Source organism: Hemiscyllium ocellatum, chromosome 30 (genome assembly GCF_020745735.1).
Source record: "Hemiscyllium ocellatum isolate sHemOce1 chromosome 30, sHemOce1.pat.X.cur, whole genome shotgun sequence".
Classification (NCBI taxonomy): Eukaryota; Metazoa; Chordata; class Chondrichthyes; order Orectolobiformes; family Hemiscylliidae; genus Hemiscyllium; species Hemiscyllium ocellatum.
Window position 1 is genome coordinate 32,440,016 of NC_083430.1, and position 24,022 is coordinate 32,464,037.

The following is a 24,022-nucleotide window of genomic DNA, read 5'->3' on the forward strand; positions in this document are numbered from 1 at the left end:
CCGCCTCTGCCGTATCTGCTCCCAGGAGGACCAGTTCCACCAAAGAACACACCAGATGGCCTCCTTCTATAGAGACCGCAATTTCCCTTTCCACGTGGTTAAAGATGCCCTCCAATGCATCTCGTCCACATCCCACACCTCCGCCCTCAGACCCCACCCCTCCAACCATAACAAGGACAGAACGCCCCTGGTACTCACCTTCCATCCTATCAACCTTCACATAAACCAAATCATTTGCCGACATTTCCACCACCTTCAAAAAGACCCCACCACCAGGGATATATTTCCCTCCCCACCCCTTTCCGCCTTCCGCTAAGACCGTTCCCTCCATGACTACCTGGTCAGGTCCACGCCCCCCTTCAACCCACCCTCCCATCTGGGCACCTTCCCCTGCCACCGCAGGAATTGCAATACCTGCACCCACACCTCCTCCCTCATCTCCATCCACGGCCCTAAAAGAGCCTTCCATATCCATCAAAGTTTTACCTGCACATCCACCAAAATCATTTATTGTATCCATTGCTCCCAATGCGGTCTCCTCTACACTGGGGAGACTGGACACCTCCTAGCAGAGCGCTTTAGGGAACATCTCCAGGACACCCGCACCAATCAACCACACCACCCTGTGGCCCAACATTTCAACTGCCCCTCCCACTCTGCCAAGGACATGGAGATCCTGGGCCCCCTTCACCACCACTCCCTCACACCAGACGCCTGGAAGACAAACGCCTCATCTTCTGCCTCGGAACACTTCAACCTCAGGGCATTAATGTGGACTTCAACAGTTTCCTCATTTCCCCTTCCCCCACCTCACCCTAGTTCTAAACTTCCAGCTCATCACTGTCCCCATGACTTGTCCTACCTGCCTATCTTCTTTTCCAACTATCCACTCCACCCTCCTCCCTGATCTATCACCTTCATCCCCTCCCCCACTCACCTACTGTACTCTATGCTACATTCTCCCTACTCTCACCCTCCTCTAGCTTATCTCTCCACGCTTCAGGCTCTCTGCCTTTATTCCTGATGAAGGGTTTTTGCCTGAAATGTCGATTTTACTGCTCCTCGGATGCTGCCTGAACTGCTGTGCTCTTCCAGCACCACTAATCCAGAATCAAATGACATCATGGCAAGGCCTGTGGCAGTCTGACCATCCTCATTTTCCATAACTCACCTCAGCATCTCTTTTACTAAAGGATGTCTTGGATTTCCTTGAAATGACTTCTTTTCACACAAATAGTAACTTGTTGAAATATTTTTACTGCAACTCACTTCAATTTTCTAGTCTTGAAGGATGCATTCAATCTGTTTTGAATCTGTGCCAAATTTCGAGGGTGAAGTCTATAAGAATGTTGTTTAATGAGAACGGCATTTCCTATAAATGCATCATGCGTAATTAGAATAGTACTTCCCAGCTTTTTCCCACATACCTCCCCATGTGATTGTAATAATTCTTCCAGTTCAATTTTCCTCTGGAAGGTAACTCAATAAATTATTATAGTTATTGAGACTTTCCTCATTGTTCAATTTGCTTAGAGGAATGTCCAATTCAGATTTATCTGTACTTTAGTTCTTCTTATTTTAGGAATGCATCACAAAGTGTTATGATTCAGATCTGGAAATCAGTAACTGATACTGATAAACTAAAACTAAATTCCTGGTCCAGTGGGAGAAAATCAGGGCAGACAATCCCAATTATGTAATTGCTAATTACACACTGATTTTAGTAATCTCTGTGAAACAGACAGATAAAACTAAATAAACTCAGTCTGCCCACACCGGGTGTGCTGGCCGCCATATTTTCATGATTATTGCACAGTTGAAACTTGGCCAAGATAGAAGGTTTTGTGGATTGCACTGGAGAGTGAGGTGAGGGCTTAGCCTGTTATTTCAAGTGCCCGTCTTAAACTTCATGCTGTCATGTATTTAGTCCCTTTCAACCTTATCAGATTTGAGTCTCCCCTTGCCTGGAAATTTATCCTTAAATTTCCCAAAACCTTTCAGGGGTTATGATCATTTGTGTCAGACATACTACAGGCAATATAAATGTAGAGATGTTGTAATGCCAACAGCAAGCTGAATCGCGGAATATTTCTATTGATGATTGTGTTGTGTCCAGCACCACATTGTCGGCCAGATAAGAATATGACAGTGTGTTTCCTTCCAGAACACATTAGGAAAACAATTGGATTTTTATGTCAATCAAATTAATTTATGGTTATTTTTGTGACTTTTTTTATCCCAGTGTTATTCATATTTTTGAAAAAACTGATTCAAACCCAAAAATTGTCTTAATGAGATTTGAATTCATGATCTCTATTCATCCTGACCCTGAGATTACATGCGCAAGGTAATTCTTTCTGTGAGGATGAAATCAAGAGAGATGTTGTAATGAATGGCTTCTCTGTTATTGCAGTTCTGTGAGATTATCCAACGTCAAAAATTACTCCAAACTACAGCAGACACCACAAGCAAAGATACGTTTAAAAAGAAAACCCACAAGCAGACTGAAACAACCAATCAGCTAAATACCAGTTTCAGAAAAAAATCTTTATTTCTCAGTGTGATAAGATATTTCAACAAGTTACCATTTGAGTGAAGACATTTCAAATTAATCCAAGACATCCTTTGATAAGAGATGCTGAAACAAGTTAAGGAAAACGAGGATGCGGAGACCACCATAGACCTTGCCATAGTGTTATTTGAGACCACCACGTTACATTCAGGTTACCAAGACAAATGGGGATAGGATTGAAAGAATGCATTGTTTCAGCATGGACATGGACCTCAATGCACAGGTTGAAGAATATGAAGAGGTTTGTGATGAAGAGGTTGAGGAACAAGAGGAGGAGAAAGAAGATGCAGAAGAAGACATTGCAGAGGAAGATGATGAAACAGAAGAAAAACACACTGAGGAATCCACTGATGTAAAAGATTAATCATAAGGAATTGGATGGCTGAGATTTACACTAAATGGGAAAGTGTAATATCCTGAGACAGGAGACCATTAAACAGAATGAACAAACAATTAACTTTATCCCTATTAAAGGTCTGGGAGGGCAACTGTTTTGTCTGTTACTTGTTTCCTTGCAAATTTGGAATATTAAAACTGACTTTCTTGTGAAACTTGTCATGTAAATCTTTGGATTTCTCCCAGTGCCACATGCTCACGAGGAGAGGAATAGCCAAATAGAATAGACAATATGTGGCTAAAGAACAGGAACAGGATGGAGGCTTTATGATCCATAATCACACTGGTTTCTGCCTCTGGAAGGTGGGACCTATGCGAGTCTGACAGGACGCATCAAAACTGAAACGGGGACACCATCCTTAAGGGAGGTTAGAATGTTCTTGGAGGCAGGTTGCTGCTTCAATAGGGAGTGAAGTGCAGACAAGTATAGAAGAAGATGGTGCAGTGGTAGTAGCCCTATCTCTGAGCCAGAAGCCAAGGTTTAAGTCCTATCTGTTCCAGGGGTGTCTCATAACATCTCTGAGCAGGTTGATTAGAAATTTTTTTTATTAATAAAGTATAATCAAGTTAATCCAGAGAGATGTGCAAATATAGTCATTTTAAGGCATTTTGAAGCATGGCAAGGCTGCATGCCATTTATTTTTTATTGCAAAGTGTCTGCACAATTTACAATAGTAATCTTGGTCCCACACTGCTCTCCCTTAAACTGTAAGTAAAGTTCAATCATATTCTGGTTGCTGCTACTCAGGAGCACTTTCACCATGAAGTTAGTAGTTAATTCCATCTCATATGGACACCAACTGAGAGTAAAGCTATCCCATCAAAATAATGGACAATGTCTACGAGGAGTTGCACTTCCAATCACAGGCTGGTTCTGTCATGCAAACATGGCAAAGAAACAGTCTGCAATCGGATCATCAGTGACGTGAGTGGGAGCAGTCAGTAAGGCTGGTAGGCAGAAGACTGTGGCAATGGAAGATGAGGCCAGGGGTTGGGGAGCAAAGCTATCAGTCCTGGGGTCTGGAGGGAATGTAGCTGCAGAGTGGCTGGTGTTGCTAAAGTAGAAGCCTGAGGTTGCTAAAGTATGCCTGTTGTCACATGCCAATTTAAATACTGTGGCGCAAAGGAAATTAATGATTGTGGCTTTAAGTTCACTAGAGTAAAGTTACTTTAGGATATTGTTGAAAACTTTTAATTCTGAGAGCCCAAATATACCAAAGATCAGCAAAAATATCCCATGCATTAAGAGAAATCAAGAAGTTACTTTGTGACCTTATCACCTCAGAAAGGAGTTAGTGAGCATGAGAAAGGAGCCCTTGCAAAAAGTAGCCCATAAAACACAAAAAGTTACCGTGAAGAAAATCTCAAGAGAAGTCCTTGAAAAATAAAATATTTTGACACTTCAGAGAAGTGTTATCTGCAACTTTGGACAAAGCAAAGAAATACTCTATAAATGGTCCTGAGAAGTTTAGACCAACATAAGGACATTAGAGTGCTTATCCACAGGTTCCAAAAGATATCTGGGCAGTTGGTAAAGTGGTTAAGAAGGGATGCAGGATATATTTCTTTATTATTGGGGGAAGGGTGTGGCACAATGAAAATATCACTTGTTGAGAAATCCAGAGATGCAGGCTCATGTTCTGAGGACATGGGTTAAAATCTGATTATGGCAGTTGGTGAAATTTGAATTTAGTATCATTTGAAGTTAAAAACTCATCTAATGGTGGCCATGTAATCATTGTTGATTATTGTAAAATCCACCTGGTTCACTAATATTGTTGAGGGAAGGAAATCCATCATCTTTATCTGGTAGCCTACATATGATCCGAAATGCACAGTAACATGGTTAATGCTGAAGTAGCCCAGCAAACCAATCAGTTCAGGAGTTGTAAGGGAAAGGCAACAACTGCCAGCTTTACCAGGTTTGGGCTATGTGAGGGACAATTTTGAGAAAGGGGTTTATTGAGGAAACGGAAAGCCAATAAGTAATTCTCTGAAATTGTTATGTCTCGAGACAAAATGAAATGCTTGGATCCAAGAAAAAAATTCTTGTTTAATGCAAAGGGAAGTGAATACAAAGGAGGAAGGTCATTCTTCAGTTATACCGGCTATTGGTCAGGCCATATTCAAGTACTGTTATAGTGTTGGTCACCTTATTTCAGGAAAAATACAGATACATTGGAAACAGAACAGAGAAGGTTTACCAAAGTAATGCCTGGTTTCCTGAGCAAACACTGAGGAGGATGGACTTGATCCAGTGGAGTTTCAAAACATAAGAGCTAATTTGATTGAACCATACAAGATCTTGAAGGATCTTGTCAGGTTTGATGCATAATGGATACTTTTCAGTATGGGAGAATTTCAAATTTGAAGTCTTTGTTTAAAAATGAAAGGTAGCTTGTTTGGAATTCTCTTCCACAAAAGGCAGTGGGTGCAGTGTCTTTGAATATTTTTAAGTCAGGGATGGATGAATTTTTCATGAATAAGGGGGGTGAAAGACTATCATGGTTAGGCAAGAACATGAGTTTGTGGTGACAATCAGATCAGGTACATTTTTATTAAATAGAGCAGACTTGAAAATCTAAAATGCAGACTTCTGTTGCTGCAACTTCTTTGCATGCCCTTATAGGATATATCAGGAAAAGCTCGATAGAAATTCATTGGAGAATCACGCAGTTTGCAATTTTAAATGACAAATTATTTGGGAATGAAGTCTAATCAATCACATATTGTCAAACTTCAGAGGGAAGTCTCCCATTTTCTCCTGGTAGATGGAATCAAACCGCTCATTCTGAGACACAAGAAAGTGATTCTTCCAGTCTCCAGTAATTCCTGAAAGCAGATAATCAGATTAAATATTTAGTGAAATGTGCTCGACACATAGACACAGTATATAGATAAGCATTAATTTGACATTAGTAACAGATTATTCATCTGTTATTAACAGAATTATGCATTTATAATGTTGCACATCAATTCAAATCTGAATCAGAAACACAGATTGAATGGTTCTGTGATAAACCATTACTATTGAGGTCATGATTGGAATTGCAACTTTGAAAAGCATGGGGCATCAAAATTATTATATCAATGGAGTGTCACCAGGGATTTCCTGAGATGGCGTCTTTGTGTGTGTAATGTTACTGTACGAAGTATTGGAGTTTGGAATCACCCCTATGGAGTCCAAATAAAGATCTGTTGTGAAACCATTCCCGCCTAATTTGAAACACTGAACATTAATACTAATGCTGTTTTTCTGTTAAGCAACTTTGTTTCTCTATTTTAGGTAAAATCTATCGCAATTTCAGATACTCACCGTAAACTAGAAGCATTTAAAAAGTCTAAGACAACATTCAAGGGTTATGTAAAGTTTTGTCACTCGGGTTCCAGTTCTTGTGGTTGTGGGTATGTTCGTCGAGCTCGGAAGTTGATTTGCAGATGTTTCGTTCCCTGTCCAGGTAACATCTGCAGTGCTTTGGATCCTCCTCTGCTCAAGTGTGTCTTCTGGGTTCTATTTTGTTCCATTTCTGCTGATTCCGTTTGTTCATTGTAGTGTCCGGTATATTGGGTGTAGGTCAATGTGCTTGTTGATAGAGTCTGTGGCTGAGTGCCATACTGGCCACGACAACATACAACCAGAACCAGCAACGAGAAGCAGCAGAAACGGAGCCAACTAAATTCCTGAAAGCACAGTACAGCAGAGCTTCACAGGAGACACTGAAGATGTCACCTAGACAGGGGACAAAACGTCTGCAAATCAACTACCCAACTCAGCGAATATGACCACATCTAAGAAACCATCCTTGAAGACCATTAATGGTGAGAATGCACTATTAAGCCAATTATTATTACATATTTTCTATTTTTTAAACTCCTTCTCAGTAAAAATAAGGGCTGAATAGATACTAATCTTTCAAGCAACCATAAAGCTGATATGTACTAACCTGCTTGTGATCACTGCATTACTCACCTTTTCTAAAGAAAGACCCACTCTCTGTATTGAACATTTCTGAAAGGTCTTTGTAGTTTGTTCTAGGGTTTTCTTTCATATATTTAAATGTGCATTGATTCAAAATTGACTCCAAGGTATCTTCGTCCAATTTTTTATTCAGAAAAGATGCAACTTTTTGTACCACACTCCGGAGATCCTTCAATAATTCAGAACGGGAAGTCATTCAAAGATAAATCTAAAACATAATTATTTGCTAACATTCATAAATCTGACTAGCATTCTCCTATAATTAAGATATACACATTTACTTCCAACTTAGCAATAACATTTTTAATCAGATCATAAAAATTGTATTCTGCCTCACATTGACTATAATTCAAATTTTTTTTAACATCATCAGAATGAATTGTCCTGCTCTAGTGCATTTATTAATAGCTTTTGGTGTTGTTCCAGTGCATTAAGGTGCCCACTGTGGGTAATTCACATTTCAGCTCCATGAGGAATGTGGGAAGGATAATGGCTTTGTAGGCCAAAAGTTTAGTCTGAGCCTGTACGTCATGGTCTTCAAACACCCTTCTTCTGAGATAGGCACAGCTCAGGTGGGCTGTTGTATTTCTGCATTGAAGTTGGCCTTGGAGGAGAGAAGGCTTCTGAGGTATGGAAGGTGATCCATGTTTTCAAGGAGATGGTCATTGGTCCTTGTTGTAGGAGAGGTGGGGAGACTGTTGATGGAGAACTAGAGTGCTTTTTATGTTTAAGGCTAAGGCATTGGAGCTTTTGTTCCTTGGCAAAGCCATCCAAGATTCACAGCAGATCTTCCACAGAGCGTGCTGCGATGGCATTGTCATCAGCATATTGAATCTCCAAGGTGGAGGTATTGGAGAACTCATCCTTGGTCTTGAGGCTGTAATGGTTGAACAGTCTGTGATCCATACGTTAAATGATTTGAATTTCCTTGGGCAGTGAGATGGAGGGTGGCATCAGTGAAGATGGTGAACAGAATGGGTGCGATGATACAGCCCTGTTTGACCCTGTCTTTACTGTGAAAAGTTCAGGCTAAGCACTGTCACAGACATGTCAACATGCAGCAGCCTCAGTATCCTGATGAACTTATCAGAGTAGCTGCATCATGACAGTATCTGGCACAGAGCCTGATGGTTGGCTGTGTCAAAGGCCTTAGATTGGCCAATGATGGCCTTGTAAAGTGGTTGTTTCTGTGCCTGGTATTGAAGTCTCCAAGAAGAATTACCTTGTCCTTTTTGGGGATGCTTGACAACAGTATTTCAGGGTCAGCGTAGAGAGTCTCTTTTATTTTCTTCTCCAAGTCAAATACTGGGGCAATGCACTCACAACTGTAGCCATTTGATTGTTGGTGACCATCAGACAGATTGCCATGAGTAAGGAAGTTCAGAGAGACAACTGATGAGCTAGTTCTTAATTGTGAATCTAACACCATGAATTCTGGGCTCATCAGCAGCTTTCCCTTTCCAGACGAAGGTGCCCTCCATCAGCATGACAGGCTTCAGGAAGAGCAGCAAGGTCGCTCTGGCATCTCTTCAGTTCTCTGGCTATGATTGCAGTTATTCTCTCAGGTTGGTCACTTCTCAGGTTAGTCAGGGTTCTTATATTCCAGGCTCCAAATTTTATTATTCTTTGTTTCTGACTACGTGTGAGTGATCCTTCTCGACCGAGTAATCCAGTCGGGGATTTTGAGGCAGGGTATCATTAGAATACCTTTCCCAGCCCCCTCACCTACTGGGTTGAGCAGCGCAGTTCCTAAACAGGGGTGAGTGCAGCTGTGGAAATGCTCTATCTTGTCGTCCAGGAGCAGGACGACTGAGTCTGACACCCACCACCTAGTGTCTGTTGGTGACTAAGGGTTTCCAGATATCACAGTCCTGCCCCCTCCACTACTAGCTGTTCGCCATAGGACTTTTGTCCGGGATGTAAGTCGGACAGGAACCTCTTGCGAGGATGCCTGTGTGTAATGTCTTTTAACGTGGGGGTGTGGGTGCACGAGAACAGACAACCGCCACATGGATCATTATAGATAGGGTTTGAAGCCCAGTGATCCGGAGGCCGAAATGACTGGCAGCCATTCTCTGTTGCAGACTTCATTCACCTTTGACAAGCATTGTGATGCTCTAATTTAAATTCAGCTCCCATTTTCCACCATTGAGGTCTTTATGCTTCATTTGAAACCTCATCCTTAAACTTACTACCCTCCATGGGTTTCACTTTGTTGGGGGGGGGGGGGGGGGGTCCTAAGTGTACCCAAGAGGATAGCTTCTAAGATTTTCCCTGGAGAAGTTCATTGACATTGCCCACAACTTCCATCCAACCCTCAAAATCACTTGGTCCACCTCAGACACCTCACTCCCCTTTCCTGACCTCCCAAACCCGCTTCCCAAAAACTCCATCCCGTTCTTCCAATTCCTCGCCCTCCACCACATCAGCTTGGATGAGGGGACATTCCACTCCCAACCAGCCCAGATGTCCACCTATTTTGAACAACGTACTTTTCCTCCCTCTGTCATCCAGACAGCCTTCCACCGCAGTGACTCCATTCCCCATTCCACTGGTCTAAACTACCCACCCTCCCCCAAACATAATAAAGACAGAGTCCCCATTGCCCTGTCCTACCATTCCACCAGTCTCCGCATCCAATGCATCACACTTAAACACTACTGCCAACTTCAAATAGACCCCACCACCAAAAACATCTTCCCCTCCCCATACCTCTCTGCCTTCCACAAGGACTGTTCTCTTTGCCAATCCTAGGTTTGCACCACTCTCTCCACCAAGCCCCCCCAATTCCAGGTACCTTCCCCTGAAACCAGAAAAGATGCAAAACCTGCTGGCACTCCACCCCCCTCACCTCCATCCAAGGCCCCAAACAGTACTTCCAGGTGAGACAGAGGTTCACCTGTCTCTCTCCCAATCTAGTTTATTGCATCCGGTGCTCCTGATGTGGTCTTCTCTACATCGGGGAGACCAAATGTAAACTTAAGAAACGGTTCACCAAGCATCTCAGCCAGGCCCGCAGGGGCCAACCGGACCACCCAGTCACCGCCCATTTTAATTCCCCATCCCAATCCCTTTCCAACATGACATCCTTGGCCTCCTCCATTGCCACAATGAATCAGACCTCTTATTGGAGGAACAATGCCTCATCTTCTGCCTGGGCAGCCTACATCCCGAGGAATCAACGTTGAGTTCACCAATTTCAAGTGACCTCCCTTTCTATTGCCCAATTCCCTTCGCGGCCCCTTCTCTTCACTTCAATTCCTGCTCCTCACCCCCTTTATCTGCAGCTTCCCTTAGATTCACCCCCAGTCCGGAAGAAGGGTTACACCCAAAACGTTGACTTATCCACCTCCACATGCTGCCTGGCTTGCTTTGTTCTTCCAGCCTCCTGCTTGTCTACCTTGGATTCCAGCATCTGACTTTTTTTGTCTGTAATCTAGTTTTTGGCATCTGTCCAACTTCCTTTTTTCTAATGGAACCTTCTCCAAATATAGGGAAATTTGGAAATTAAATTTGATGTATCAACCACCTGATAAGTCACTTATTTTCAGTGCCAAAAAGAAAAGACCCATCAAGACCCAGAAACTTGTCAGCCTGTAGCGCCAACAATTTACTCAATATTACTTCTCTGATGTTTGTAATTTATTTGAGTTCATCACTCCTTTCCATTTCCTGATTTATCATTTCCTCAATGAATATTTTTTCTATCATGCCATGTCTCTACTCTTTGATTTATCACTTTTTCATTATTATGATCGCTTGTCCTCAATATTTAGTTTCAAAACTTTTCTGCTTCCCTACTTGCATAGCTCCTTAGAACATTGGTTCCACCAAAATTCAAGTACAGACCAACTCAGTGGGACAACCCTCACTTTCCCTGGTACTGATGCCAGTGTCTCATGAAGCACGGCCCACATGTTAATATTAACCAGCCATTTTACCCGTTTTTGTTTTTTTTATATTTCTAACCATGTGGAAAGTTTTGCTGATTTCCACCTTTGTTATTGTTTAACCAGCAGCACTGTCAACTAAACATGCTGCCAAATCTCTCTTCTAGTGAGGTAGTTTGAAGAAAACAACTCCTACTTTTCCCAAACTGATAGCCATTCTGACTTTCTTTTATTCATTCATTAATGGGTTGTGGGCACTGGTTGTTAGTTCGGCCGGCAGATGTTGCCTGTCCAAAATAGAATTGCCCATTCAATTTACATACTTAGAATTTTGAGCATGTTCTTCAAAGTAAACATTCTGATTTATAGAAAACCTGGACACAGAAGATTAAATAACTTATTCCCTGCTGTAATTGTTTCAGGTCCACATAGTTCATGATTTATTCAGCATCTTTGGTTCCACATATAAACAAATATCACTTACATTTTTCATATCCTCATATGCCACAAACAAGATGTTGAGTTCATCTTTATGACTGTGCCACTCTCTGATATGTTCAAACCAAGATCCATATAACACTTCAAAGAAGGATAAATATAGTGAGTCAACCGCAAACATTCATTTCTGTCACTGCATTTTATTAATGTATCTTGTAAATAATTGTGGCTAGTACTGATCCTGTGCTGTACCTTATTTAATGCTTTTTTGAATCCCAAAAATGTCAGATCTACTGGTTCCCTTTTATCTCACCTGCTTGTTTCCTCGAGAAAGCACACTGATAATTTTGCCAGGCATTATTTCCATCTCATAAAGTTATGCTGACTGTGCTTGAATATATCATGTATTTCTAAATCCTCTCCTATTACACAAAAGACTTTATCGTTTGCCCAATGATATGTTAAGCTCTCAAATAAAAGCAAAATACAGCAGATATTTATTTCTGAAATAAAAACAAACAGTGCGGGGGAAACTGAGCAGGTCTGGCAGCATCTGTGGTGAGAGAAACTGAGGTAATTCAGGACCAATATTACTGTACATCAGAAATTAAAGGAACTGGAAAGTTATGGTTGCCAGGCTGTTGGCAGTCGTGGGTGGAACTGATTGTGAGGCTATCCCCAGCAAAATATAAAGAGTGCTCATGATGGTAAAGTGAACTAAAGATCTAAATGAAGGTGTGACAAGGAGAAAATCGGTCTGCTCTGCTGACAGCAGTCAACAAAAATCAAAGATATGACCAGCAAAGGGATGTAAGAAAAATGGAGGATAGCTGCCAGAGAGATGGCAAAGTGCCAAAGAGCAAGCCAGTGTTAAGCTAACTGGCATATATTTGTCTGATTTTTTCCCTTCCTTTCACTTTTTGAATAAGTGTTTCCATCAGCCATTTTCTATTCCAGAATCTATAGATTCCTGTTCAACTACTACCAGTGTGTCCACGATCTCTGTAGCTACTTCCTTTAAAAGCCTTGGACCCATCAGATCTAAGACAATAATCAACCATTAGTGCCATTGGTTTCCTTCATACCTTTTGTTCTAGTGATAGTTATTATGTGTTACTTTAACTCTTCAATTGTTTCACATTTTGGGAATGCTATCCATGTCTTCTACTGTGAAGATTGTCACAAAATATTATTTAACTCCTGAGCCATTTCTTGATTCCCCATTCTTCATCCTCTTCAATAAAAGGGGCTATGTTCACTTTGGACTCTCTCTTCCATTTTTATGTATTTCAAAAAGCTCTTATTATTTCCTTTGATATTGCTTACCAGTTTGCCCTCAGTGCATTTTCTCCATCAATTATTTTTTGGCCTTTTTTGGCTTTTAAAACTTTCCCAATCCTTTAGTTCATGACTAAACTTTGCCACATTGTATATTTTTCTTTCAATTACATACTAGCCTTAACTTCCTTGATCCATTTATTTCCTTCCTAGGATCTGCCTTCCTCACTGGAATATGTCTTATTTGTGAGTCATAAACATTTTTTTAAAGTGTTGTTATGAAGACCTGAGTGTATTGCACCTTTAAGAGAGTTAAAAGCTAGCAAAAACTACCTGACAGCACCAAGTGTTCTGGGAATAAAAAAATCATGTAACATTTGGTCGATCAACTCAATTAGCTGAGTCCTTCGAGACAAAAGGAAATACAATTTTGGCCAATCAGCTTAAATTATACCCCAAAATATCCACCTCCAATCAAGTTTGAATTGAGTTTATTAACAATCTTAAAAGCCAATGATATAATCTGATTCTATGAGGGTATAAGGCTGGGGAAAATTGAACAGCTGAGCAAGTAAAGACTGCCTGAAAGTAGCTCTCTTAAAGGTACCTTTATCAATCAGTAACCTGTGAAACAGAATCCCCAAAAAGAAAAAAAGACAAGAATACAGAAGAGAATCGGAAGCTGCCTGCTTTTGATATCAGAAGTTTTGTTTTGTAAATCTTAATTGGGAGTTTTCTCGGACTGGTATTGTGGAAAGGGAAGGTAAAAGATAGGATAGAGGAAGGAGTTGTAAATAGTTATTAGCTAATTATTCTCTGGTATACATAAAGTTGTTACTTTTACTGTAACTAGGGTCTTGGCCTATCAAATTTTCACAGATTGCTGCACGGAATATATCTTTTCTGTGTTGTTGGGTTAAAACTAAGCAGGGCAGTTTACCCCATGTCGTAACAGTGTCTGCCATTGTTCATCACCTGCCTTTCTCACTAAATTACTTTCCAGTCCACTCCAGTCAACTGTGCCCAGATTCCATTGTAATTGCTCTTATTTAAGTTTACCACTGTTGTTTCTGATCCAAGTTTTTTAAAGTGAAGGCTAAATTCTACCATGTTATGGTCACTATTCTCCAGGGAATCTTTTACTCTGAGATCATTTATTAAATCTGCTTCATTACATATTACCAGATCCAAAATAACCTGATCCCTGGTTGGAACATCAACGTGTTGTTCTATTCCATGAATGCTCCTTGTGGATACCTTTGCCAGTTTGATTGTCCTAATCTGCTTGAAGATTAAAGTTGCCTTGGTAATATACTGCCTCTTTCATATGCCCTCATTATATATCCTGATTAATTCTGTTCAATAGAACACCAACTGTTGGAAGACCTTAGTGTCTTCTTTCCCTTGTTACTTCTTACCTCCATCTATGTGAATTCAATACCATCCAATCCTAGATAATTTCCTGTTATTACACATATCATTTGTATACGATCAAATGAGCCTCACCACCCTCCCTTCCTGTTTGACCTTACAATAGGTTTGACCTTACAATAGTTAGCTACCACTGAATATTTAGTTTCTAGCTTTGACCTCCCTGTAACCATATCTCTATAATTATTGTAGGATCATACATATTAACATCTACTTGTAGCATTAATTTATTTCTTTTCTTCAAAATACTATGTGCATTTAAATAAACAGCCATTAAATTTATCTTTTTTGCCAGTTTCTCTTTTTGACCCTATTTGCTTACTTTTAAATACTTGTATACTCTATCTCACACTGGGTATCATTGTCACAATAATTTCTCTGCAAAACCATCACATCATTTTTCTTTATAAATTTACATATTCCCCCACCCAAGCCATCCTCATCAGTTGTTGTTGGCTGACCCTCTAGACACATGCTGAAGTTTGAGGAAAATGGACCGTTTCACCAATATGGCTGAGAAAGCTGGAACAGCTGTTTGATGTCATGATATGATGAGCTGGGAGGCTTCAGGTGTGTGCATGTATGTTTATTCCTGTATACGGAGTAGAGTAGGACCACATCAGGAGCAGCTTACAGAGCTGTGTTCATCCCTCTGAAGGTTTTGACTTTTGGGGCTGAATTTCTAGCTTAGAGAGTCTTAAACAATTTGATTATTAAAACAAAGGACATGATGTAAATCTATTTTGAACATGTACTTAGTTGTTCAATTATTCTGTTGTTTATCGCGAGTAATGTATGTTATCCTATTTTATGTTTTGGCTGTTTGTAAGATAAATCAGTAGTTAGTTGGGTTTTTCTCTTTTTCTTGTTTTGGTTATTATTTGTTTCTTTTCTTTTTTCTTATTTACTTAATTTTATATTGGTGTTTATACTTGTTTGTATTGCTGCTCTAATTTTGTAAAACTATCTTTGAAAGTTTCCTTTTTTCAATAAAAATACCTATTAAGGGAAGAATGTGATACATTTGATAAGTCCAAGTAAAACTTTCGAAAAAAAACATACCATTTCCTTCAACAAATTTCTCCAAGAAATCTTGAAAATCCTTTGGTGCCTCCAAGAAACGGCCATATTTGTGAAAGTGATAATAAGACACAATCACATCCTTGGGATTTCTAGTGACATAAATGATCTGGGTTGGAAACAAATACAAGAACAAATATAAATCAGTTGTCAGCTGCTGTTCATTTACTAATGTCTGTACCGAGCAATAAGCCACCCAAACAATTCGATTAAGTGCAAAAACAAAAATTGCTGCAAAAGCTCAGCAGGTCTGACAGCATTCACGAAGAGAAATCAGTTATCACTAATCAGCTTTGCCCACCAGACTTGTTCTCAGAGTATTTCATCACTCAATGGGAGGTGGTTTCCAAACCTTTGGAGGTCATTTGCACTGTTTACTTTTGTTTTGCCCTTGGCCTGCACTTTCCAGCTGACAGCCTTGTCACCAGCACGGCAGGTATTTAGGAAACTCTAACAATTGCAACAGGTGGCTTCCCTTCAACTTCACACCTCTGCATAAAACAAACGGAATGAAGATCGAGTACTATCTTACAGGAGACACAACATTGAACTGTGGACATACTGGCAGCAAATTAAAATTTTGCACAAGATGAAACCCCATGTTTAAGGAGACTCCGACTTTCTGCTTGCAGGTTGCTGACACTTGCAAATGGGACACTGAACATGATTAGTTTCAATTCAAGATCCAGAACAGGTTAGGCCAAATACAACGCAAATGCTGAGGTCATTCACCAGAAAATTCCCCACAGCAGGAGAATAACCTGGGGCTAATTGAAGGCTGATGGCTGGTACTCTGCCAATCAACACGTCAAAAGCTGCATTCTGTCCCCAAGTCCTTCTGACATACAGGTTATGAGTCAGCCAAGTCCCTTAAATGAGCTTATGACTGAGGTCCAAACCGAGATAGTGCCAGGAATAGTTGTGTTTTTGATCATTGTCTCAAAAAGGCGCTCAGACAGCACAGCTGATTGACATTGACTGCACCACGACAAGAAGGCTCAACAGCTGCCAACCTGATGCCAGCTGATGAAGGAATCCAAACAGGCACAAACGATGTTGAGATCCTGAATCACACAATTTGTCCAACACTTTCACATTCAAAAAGACCAAGGTGGGGTTAAAAATATTCCTGATCATTCCGGGAAACAGGAGCAATAAGTTTTCTGAAGGTTGCTCCATGACAGTGAGAGAGGTGATGCAGCTCATGCTTCCTAACAGCCTCAAGTAGCAAGTGTTAATTGGTGTTCATGATCAAGCACAACACCAAGCAATGGGAGAAATGACTGCTCTGGTCAGAGAGCAGTATTACTGCTCCTGAATGGCTGCTGATGTACAGGAATTCTGATGAAGTTGAGAGAGGTGTACTTTGGCCAAAGAAGCAAATCAACCTCACCCTGGCATGGGGTCCCTGGTAATCAAAAGACCTGAAGAAGTCCTTGCAGTGGATTTTCCAGACATTGACCCTAGCAATTAATAGGGCCAAGCAGATTCTCAGACTCATGGATGTCTTCAAGTTCATACAGGGCATTCCCAGCTTTGACAGAAAGCCTAAATTATTGCCAAAGTATTACTGTGTGATTGGTTCACCTGTTTCGGAGTTCCATGTTCAATTCACAGCAATCGGGTATGCAACTTCGAAAGCAAGCTCCGACAAGAGCTTTGCAAAGTCTACGACATTGCCAGAGGGTAATGGAAAATGCCAGCTATTCAACCACACTGTACAAGTTGGTCTATGAACGTGTTCAGAGATATTATTACACATCTCTGGACCAGGGGGCACTTGAACCCAGGACTCTTGATCTATTTAAAAGTTGATAGACTGAGAGTAAAGAACAGTACATTCAAAGAGATTGCCTACCTTTAAGGCACCTCAAATGTTAATGCCATAACCATGGCTCAACTTTTAATTTAAACAAATGAAGTAAAACATATTGGCTGAGCTAACTCAGTAAGTTACTGCACTTCAGTTGAGTGAGTCACGCTGAGGAAATGTCCCCAACGTAGACAAGTTCCAGACTGGGGGGGGGTGGAGCCACATTGATCAACTCTATACTTAGGATGATAGTTTTAGGTTTTCACTTACTTGAGAAGAAAATGTATCACATTCATAAAAGAAAAAAAACTAATATGCCATTAGAAATTAGAGTTACTGTATGGTGAGAGTTTATTTTCTGTATATTTGAACTTAATCGGAAAAATAGATTGTGTACAATTTCAATGTAACAAAGAACTTATTGGATTGCAATTATGTTCAAAGTTGGTTTAAAACACACCTTGAATTTTTTGTTTTTCAAACACTTTGGCACCATTTGGTAGTTTAAATGTGTTGTCAACATCTGATAATCTTTGATTTCAGGATTGTATATCGTAATCTCCATCCACGGGGCTCTCTTATAGAGGTTCATCTCTTTTTTAGAGTCATTGTCATTGCATAAAATCAGACTTGTGACCTGCTGTATCCAAGTTGTTCCTGAACCAAGGAGACATAAAGTAATTAATTAATAGAAAAACAAGGAAAAAGGTGCCCTACCTTCTCTATCTTGGTGTGGGAGGTTCAATATGCAATTTCTTTGTGACTTTACTCATAAAATTTATGCACTCATCATCAACAGAAATATCGTTAAATAAATAGCAACTCTTGTATTGACAAAACAGACTGTTCCATTTTTTCTGTGGGGGGCACACATGCACTCAAAGCAGGAGGATCAGAATACATGGGGGAATGTCATTGTTCTGAAACTGTCAGCAGCACACTAACCACTGTGAAATAATTGAAATGCAATAGATATACAAACTGCTTGACAAAATGGATTATGTCAGTCTCAGTCAAATTTTAAAATTCTTTCCACTATTGATTTAAGGGTTGCTTAAATGTCATCACCAAATATCTGTTTCGGTAAATTTAATTATTTACATCCTGAACAAACACTGGCTCCTAGCATCATCAACATGAGATTAAGGTTTTCTTTTTTTTCAAGGATCTTTAATTAAGTGGAATGAATATATTTTAAGTAATATTAAGTAATATTTGCATTCTACAATGAGATAGTTTCTCCAGAAAAATCATCTTGAAGACACTTTTGGTTATAGTATTACAGACAGTAGGACTTGCTATCATTATCAGTTCCCCATTTAAAGTTTCAGATGATAGACAGGTCTTTGGATAACTGTAAGACTTCATAGTGGCATGGGGCAAACAAGTTTCTGACCTAGAGTTGAGGTTTCTATTTATAAAGACTGAAAAGTGTCTGGGGAATCAGTGCAGCACATTTGGCTGGATCGTTGCTTTGCAAAGCAGTGTGACACCAACTGCATGGGTTCAATTCCCATCACCACATTGTGATTACTATAAAGGACTCTCCTTCTCAACCCCTTCCCTTGCCTGAGGTCTGGTGGTCCTCAGGTTAAATCACCACCAGTTGCTGGTCTGTCATGAGGGAGCAACCCCTATGGTCTGGAAAGACTATGGTGACAGAACCCCAAAAGTGTTTGAAAATAGGGCAAGAGCATAGTACTTAGATGAGAAATGTTGGCGGAGTGCTTCTGCCTGAAACGTCGATTCTCCTGCTCCTCAGATGCTGCCTGACCTGCTATGCTTTTCTAGCACTACGCTCTCGACTCTAATCTCCAACATTTGCAGTCCTCATTTTCTCCTAATACTGCATTTGCATTGTGGACATTCCAGTTGCAGAAAAACTGGGAAACGCTGTGATATGCGTGTGGGGTTCAGCTTGCAACTGGCCACACCAGCCCAGTCTATCAGACATTGCAAGAATTTTTTGGCCAACCTATCTGTAAATCCTATCCCTTGTCTCTCAGCTTCAAGGTTTCGTATCACAAAAGAGACCAATGATGAGAAAATTCTGATGTTAAATAGATTCTTTTTTTTTGCATTTGTTATCAACCATGACCTATTGTCAGTAGAAGTGACATTCTTTTGAGGGTTTCAAAAGAGAACTGGTAATTATCTGAAAAGATCTTCACAGTTACTGGAAAGAAATAGGGAATGAGACTTGGTGAATTGCTCTTGCAGAGAATTAACACACACTTGTTGGGTCAAATGGCCTCCTCTGATTAAACCATTCTGTAATTCTGTTGATAGCTTCTTTTTCTTGTCATAATAATGGCATGACACTTTGTGATATTCTCCATCACGGACTGGCACTGGTTATCTAAGCTAACAAGGACAAAGTAAGTGCCAGGGCAGCACTCTAGGTCCTGCAAATGTGATCAGCAGCGAATGATTTCTGCTGCTTTCCATAACTCCATTTAAACCGAGGCATTGTGCATACCAGCCAAGCCCAAGCCATAACAGAATTCAGTTTTTATGAGATCCTGATAGATGAAGAGTATGAATGTATTTTTATCACAGATTCACAGATCACCTTCATTCATGCATTCAACCCTCACAGGGAGTAGCTCACAAGCAGAAGAACAAATTAAAAACCATAATTATGGGCGGCACAGTGGCACAGTGGTTAGTACTGCTGCCTCACAGCGCCAGAGACCCGGGTTCAATTCCCATCAGAGGTGATTCTCTGTGTAGAGTTTGCACATTCTCCCCGTGTCTGCGTGGGTTTCCTCAGGGTGCTCTGGTTTCTTCCCACAAGCCAAAAATGTGCAGGTTAGGTGAATTGGCCATTCTAAATTGCCTGTACTGTTAGATAAAGGGGTAAATGTCGGGGAATGAGTCTGGGTGGGTTGCGCTTTGGCAGGTCGGTGTGGACTTGTTGGGCCGAAGGGCCTGTTTCCACACTGTAAGTAATCTAATAACTACATGTTAAACATTCTTATGAAGTAATTGTACAGCAACTCTGGACACAACAACATTAAATCACAACAGTTTCTGACCAGATTTGGGGTAAGTGATAATGACCGGAATATCTGGATCTATGTTGAACTCTTTCAGCCATTCAAGTCGCTCAACTGTGTGTAACGGTGAACAGAATAAGATGCCATTGTGTTGAAAGTATCTCATCGGTTCTTCACTGATTTCCATCGTGGAATTTTTATCTAAAAAGAAAATATTTACTTGAGGCTTCATTAGCAGCAGGCAATTGCAAGAGCAATCCAGAATGCTGTAACATATTACAAGAATTATTATCCACGTCTTTGGTTCAACAACTTGTGCCTTCTCTCAGCACAAAGTCAGGGAAAGTGTGTGGAGGTTCCAGTCTCTGCCCATTCAGCATTACCCAAGGATTTCCAGGAGTTATCTGAAAGTCCGATAGGCTTGCTTTCCCAAATCTCCTGCCCCACAGCCATCCTAGTCAGCCCCTCACCCACCATTCACCCACCAACTACCTACTAGCCATTTGCTTACTCACCCACTTCTACCATTTTCTTGCTCATCCACCCAGTCACTCACAGGGAGTACCGGCCGGGTACAGTATCGCATAAGACCAAAAGATAAAATGGTGCCATATGTGCATGAGTGAAGATAGCCATTTCATTTTACTATCGTGCCATAGAAACATGTGCTATTTTTCAACAACTAGTCCATAAATTTATCAGCGTCACAGAATTGATATGCAGAAAGAGGCTATTCAGGTCTACAATGACTGTCTTTGATTTATTGTTTCCTGACTTATTCTTCTGCATCTGGGCATTGATTATTCAAATCAATTGATTATTTCTCCTTCCACATCATAATTCAAACAAACTCACCACCAAACACTGAGACTGAGGACTCTGCTTCTCCCTTTTACGACTGGATCCTTAACTTCCTGACCTACAGACTGTAATCAGCAGGAATAGGCAGCAACACTTCTTCCACGATAATCCTCAACACTTGTGGCTCACAAGATTATAGTCTAAACCCCTTACTATACTCATTATGCACTCAAGATTATGTGGTCAAATTCAGCTCTAACTCTATTTAAACATTTGCTGATGACCCGACCATTGTGGGTTGGATCTCAAACAACGACAGGACAGAGTACAGGAAGGAGATCGGCAGCTCAGTGGCATGGTGTGAAGTCAACAATCTCTCCCTCAATGTCAGCAAAACAAAGGAGCTAGTCATGAACTTCAGGAAGTGGAGTAGAGGTCTACTTCATGTGTGCATCAATGGTGCTGAGGTGGAGGTGGTTAAAAGTTTCAAGTTTCTGGGAGTAAATGATCTATCCTGGTCCATCCATTTCAACGCTAATGTCAAAACAGCACATCAATGTCTTCACTTCCTCAAAAGCCAAAGGAAATTCAGAAAGTCTGCAACGACTCTTATCAAGTTTTGTATATGCACCGCAGAAAACTTCCTATCTGGATATATCACAGCTTGTGGTGCTGGAGAAGCACAGCAGGTCAGGCAGCGTCCAAGGAGCAGGAGAGTCGACATTTCAGGCAAGAGACATTCATCAGGTGATGAAGGGCTCATGCCCAAAACATCGATTCTCCTACTCCTCGGATGCTGCCTGACCTGATGCGCTGTTCCAGTACCACACTCTCAACACTGATCTCCAGCATCTGCAGTCCTCAGTTTCTCCTATATCACAGCTTGCTATGGCAACTGGTTACCCAAGACCACAAGAAATGACTGAGAACTGTGAATACAACCTAGTCCATCACATAAAGTCACCTTCTTTCCATTGACTTCGTTACTTCATTCCACTTCCTGCTGCCCCAGGAAAACAGCCAACATAATTAAAGACCCCACCCCTGGTTCGACACTTTTCCACCCTCTTCCATTGGACAAAAGATGCAAAGGTTTGAAAACACGTAACAAAGGATTTAACAACAACTTCTTTCCTGCTGTTATCTGACTTATTGACGGACTTCTTATACCTGAGAGTTGACCTTTCTCTGCACCTTCTCTCTAGCTGTAACACAATATTCTGCATTCTATTCTGTTATCATTATGTACTTATGTCAGGTATGACTTGTCTGATTAGCACACAATACATTAATTTTCACTGTATCTTGGTGCATGTGACAATAATAAATCAAATAAAAAATAAAAACATTGAAAGCCCATCTTGAATGCCTGAATTCAACCTGAATTTTCGCTTATACATTCCATACCCTAAACTACTCACTGTATGAAAAAGCTTTTCCTTACCTCATATTTGCATCTTGATCCTTTTACAAGTGGGAAAAGTTTCTGTCTACCTACTCTGTCCAGGCCCATCATGATTCCATAAACTTCCATCAAATCTCCTCTGAACTTTCTCAGATCCAAGCAAAAATGATCCAACTTTACCAATCTATTTTCACAATTGAAGTTTCTCATCCATGGAATCATTTTTAGGATTCCTTTCCTTCACTCACTCCAAAGTATTCATATCCTTCCTAAGGGTGCAGTGCGCAGAAATGTACACAGTACTCCAGTTGAACTTTAAGTAGTATCCCATAAACATTTAAAATACCTTCCCTGCTTTTGTACTCTATGCCTCTATTAAATAAGGCTAGAATACTCTCCACTTTATGAACAGCTCTTTCTACCTGTGCTGCCACCTTTAAAAATGTAATCACACACACGTTCCGGTCCCTTTCCTTCTGCACAACCTTTAGAGTAGAATCTTTGATTGTAAACCATCATTCTGTATTCTTTGGATCAAAAAGCATCGCATTTCTTGCATTGAACTTCATCTACCACCCGTCTGCCCATTTCACCAAGTTCCTGTGGTCTCACCACGTTTCTGAGATCTTACATTTTGATTTCTTCTCTGAACAGAGTTCTCACTCTGTCAGTAGCAGCAGCAGCAGCAGGTTGCCTCTCTCAATGGCAACTGAACTCTTCTGGCCTCCCATCCTTCTTTGCTCTGTTTTATTTAATTAATGGCCTTGAACTTACCCCTTAATCTATATTCATTTTTATGAATATTACATCAGTAAAGATATCGTGGGTGTCATTCCCCTTTTATACAGTTGCCCAATTTGACCAAAGTACAAGCTATGGCTAACAATACAACACAGAATTTCTTTTTCAAAATAAACACCAGTGTAAAACAAGCAACAAGTTAAATATTTCCTTGCAAATCAGCTCCTCCAATCACTTGAAACCCGAATCTGTAAACTCATTTTAAGTTGGGTAAACCTTGTAACTATGCTAAAATACGAAATAGCAAAAAGTTGCTTGAGTAATTACTTTACCCTCATGCACAGCCAAACTGGATGACCAAAGCACACCCGACTCAATATAACATTGAGCCATCAGGCTCACAATATCACCATACAAAACAGCTTCTGCCTTGTAATGCCCCAACCTCTGGGCCAGAAATTCCAGTTACCTTTACCTGTGACATAACATGTCCCAACAAGGTGATGGAAAATAACTATCACCAGGCTAACTTCAGATGTCACAACATCCATTTTCCCAACAGTAAATCAACCATGATTTGAAATCCTCTGAGGATTACTTCTTAAAAGATACTAAAAGCTTCCTTAAACTCTGTCTTCAACTTTTCTGATTGTTCCAGACAAAAGTCCAAATGATCACAAAGTAGGTTGTTTTCCCCAGTGACAGATCAAGTCAGTTGTTTACTGTGAACTTTGTTCCAATTAAGTATTAGAAGATTAACTTCGGACCCCAGACCCATTTTTCTATACTTTAGGTCTCAATTCTGTCGAATTCAACAATTTTTGAGGACCAAATAACTGCTGTTTGAAATTTGATCCATCCAGGAAAGGTCACATTGAGAACAAACAAGGGCCTGGCAATGAGCTTTATTTTCAGATTTCAATATAGATTGACTTAATGGACATTGACAATGTGGGTAGCTCTTAATGTGCGCAAGTTTGATCATAATCACCGGAATTAACCTGACACAAATTTCACAACTTTATAATATCTGGATGAGGCAATAACTGAACATCTCGCTACTTCAGAACTATCCAAAACCAGCTTCAAAGTACAACCCACAAAACAGCTGAAATTGCAATCCATGAGGGGTTTACTCTCACCAGTTTTACTCATGCAGGAAGAGAAAGGGAAACCGGCAGGTAGTCCCTTTTTAAAAA

General features: G+C 40.5%; 2 protein-coding genes across 2 annotated transcripts in view; both read right to left on the bottom strand.

Moving 5' to 3' along the window:
* Positions 1 to 1,234, bottom strand: part of LOC132830079 (amine sulfotransferase-like) — a 34,057-nt gene extending 32,823 nt beyond the window's left edge. Inside the window, exon 1 of the mRNA XM_060847550.1 lies at positions 1,172 to 1,234. The gene's annotated coding sequence lies outside the window, so the exon portion shown is untranslated. The remainder of the gene's footprint in view (positions 1 to 1,171) is intronic.
* A 1,298-nt stretch (positions 1,235 to 2,532) lies between these two features.
* Positions 2,533 to 17,679, bottom strand: LOC132829992 (amine sulfotransferase-like). The gene is made up of 5 exons (XM_060847441.1): positions 17,338 to 17,679; positions 15,047 to 15,173; positions 11,322 to 11,416; positions 6,939 to 7,116; positions 2,533 to 5,800 (listed from the first exon to the last, which is right to left on the bottom strand). Exons 1-5 carry the CDS (start codon positions 17,467 to 17,469, stop codon positions 5,691 to 5,693), a joined length of 642 nt encoding a protein of 213 aa, XP_060703424.1. The 5' UTR covers positions 17,470 to 17,679; the 3' UTR covers positions 2,533 to 5,690.
* Positions 17,680 to 24,022: the final 6,343 nt, after the last annotated feature.

What these genes read in the sequence shown, in the direction of transcription:
- LOC132829992 (XM_060847441.1), bottom strand. Translation starts at nt 17,469, where the DNA reads ATGAACCTCTATAAGAGAGCCCCGTGGATGGAGATTACGATATACAAT. An exon ending in CATATGAGGATATGAAAAAT is followed by an intron (nt 7,117 to 11,321) that starts GTAAGTGATATT and finishes GAATTATTGAAG; the next exon opens with GATCTCCGGAGTGTGGTACA. An exon ending in TGGGTCTTTCTTTAGAAAAG is followed by an intron (nt 5,801 to 6,938) that starts GTGAGTAATGCA and finishes ATCTGCTTTCAG; the next exon opens with GAATTACTGGAGACTGGAAG.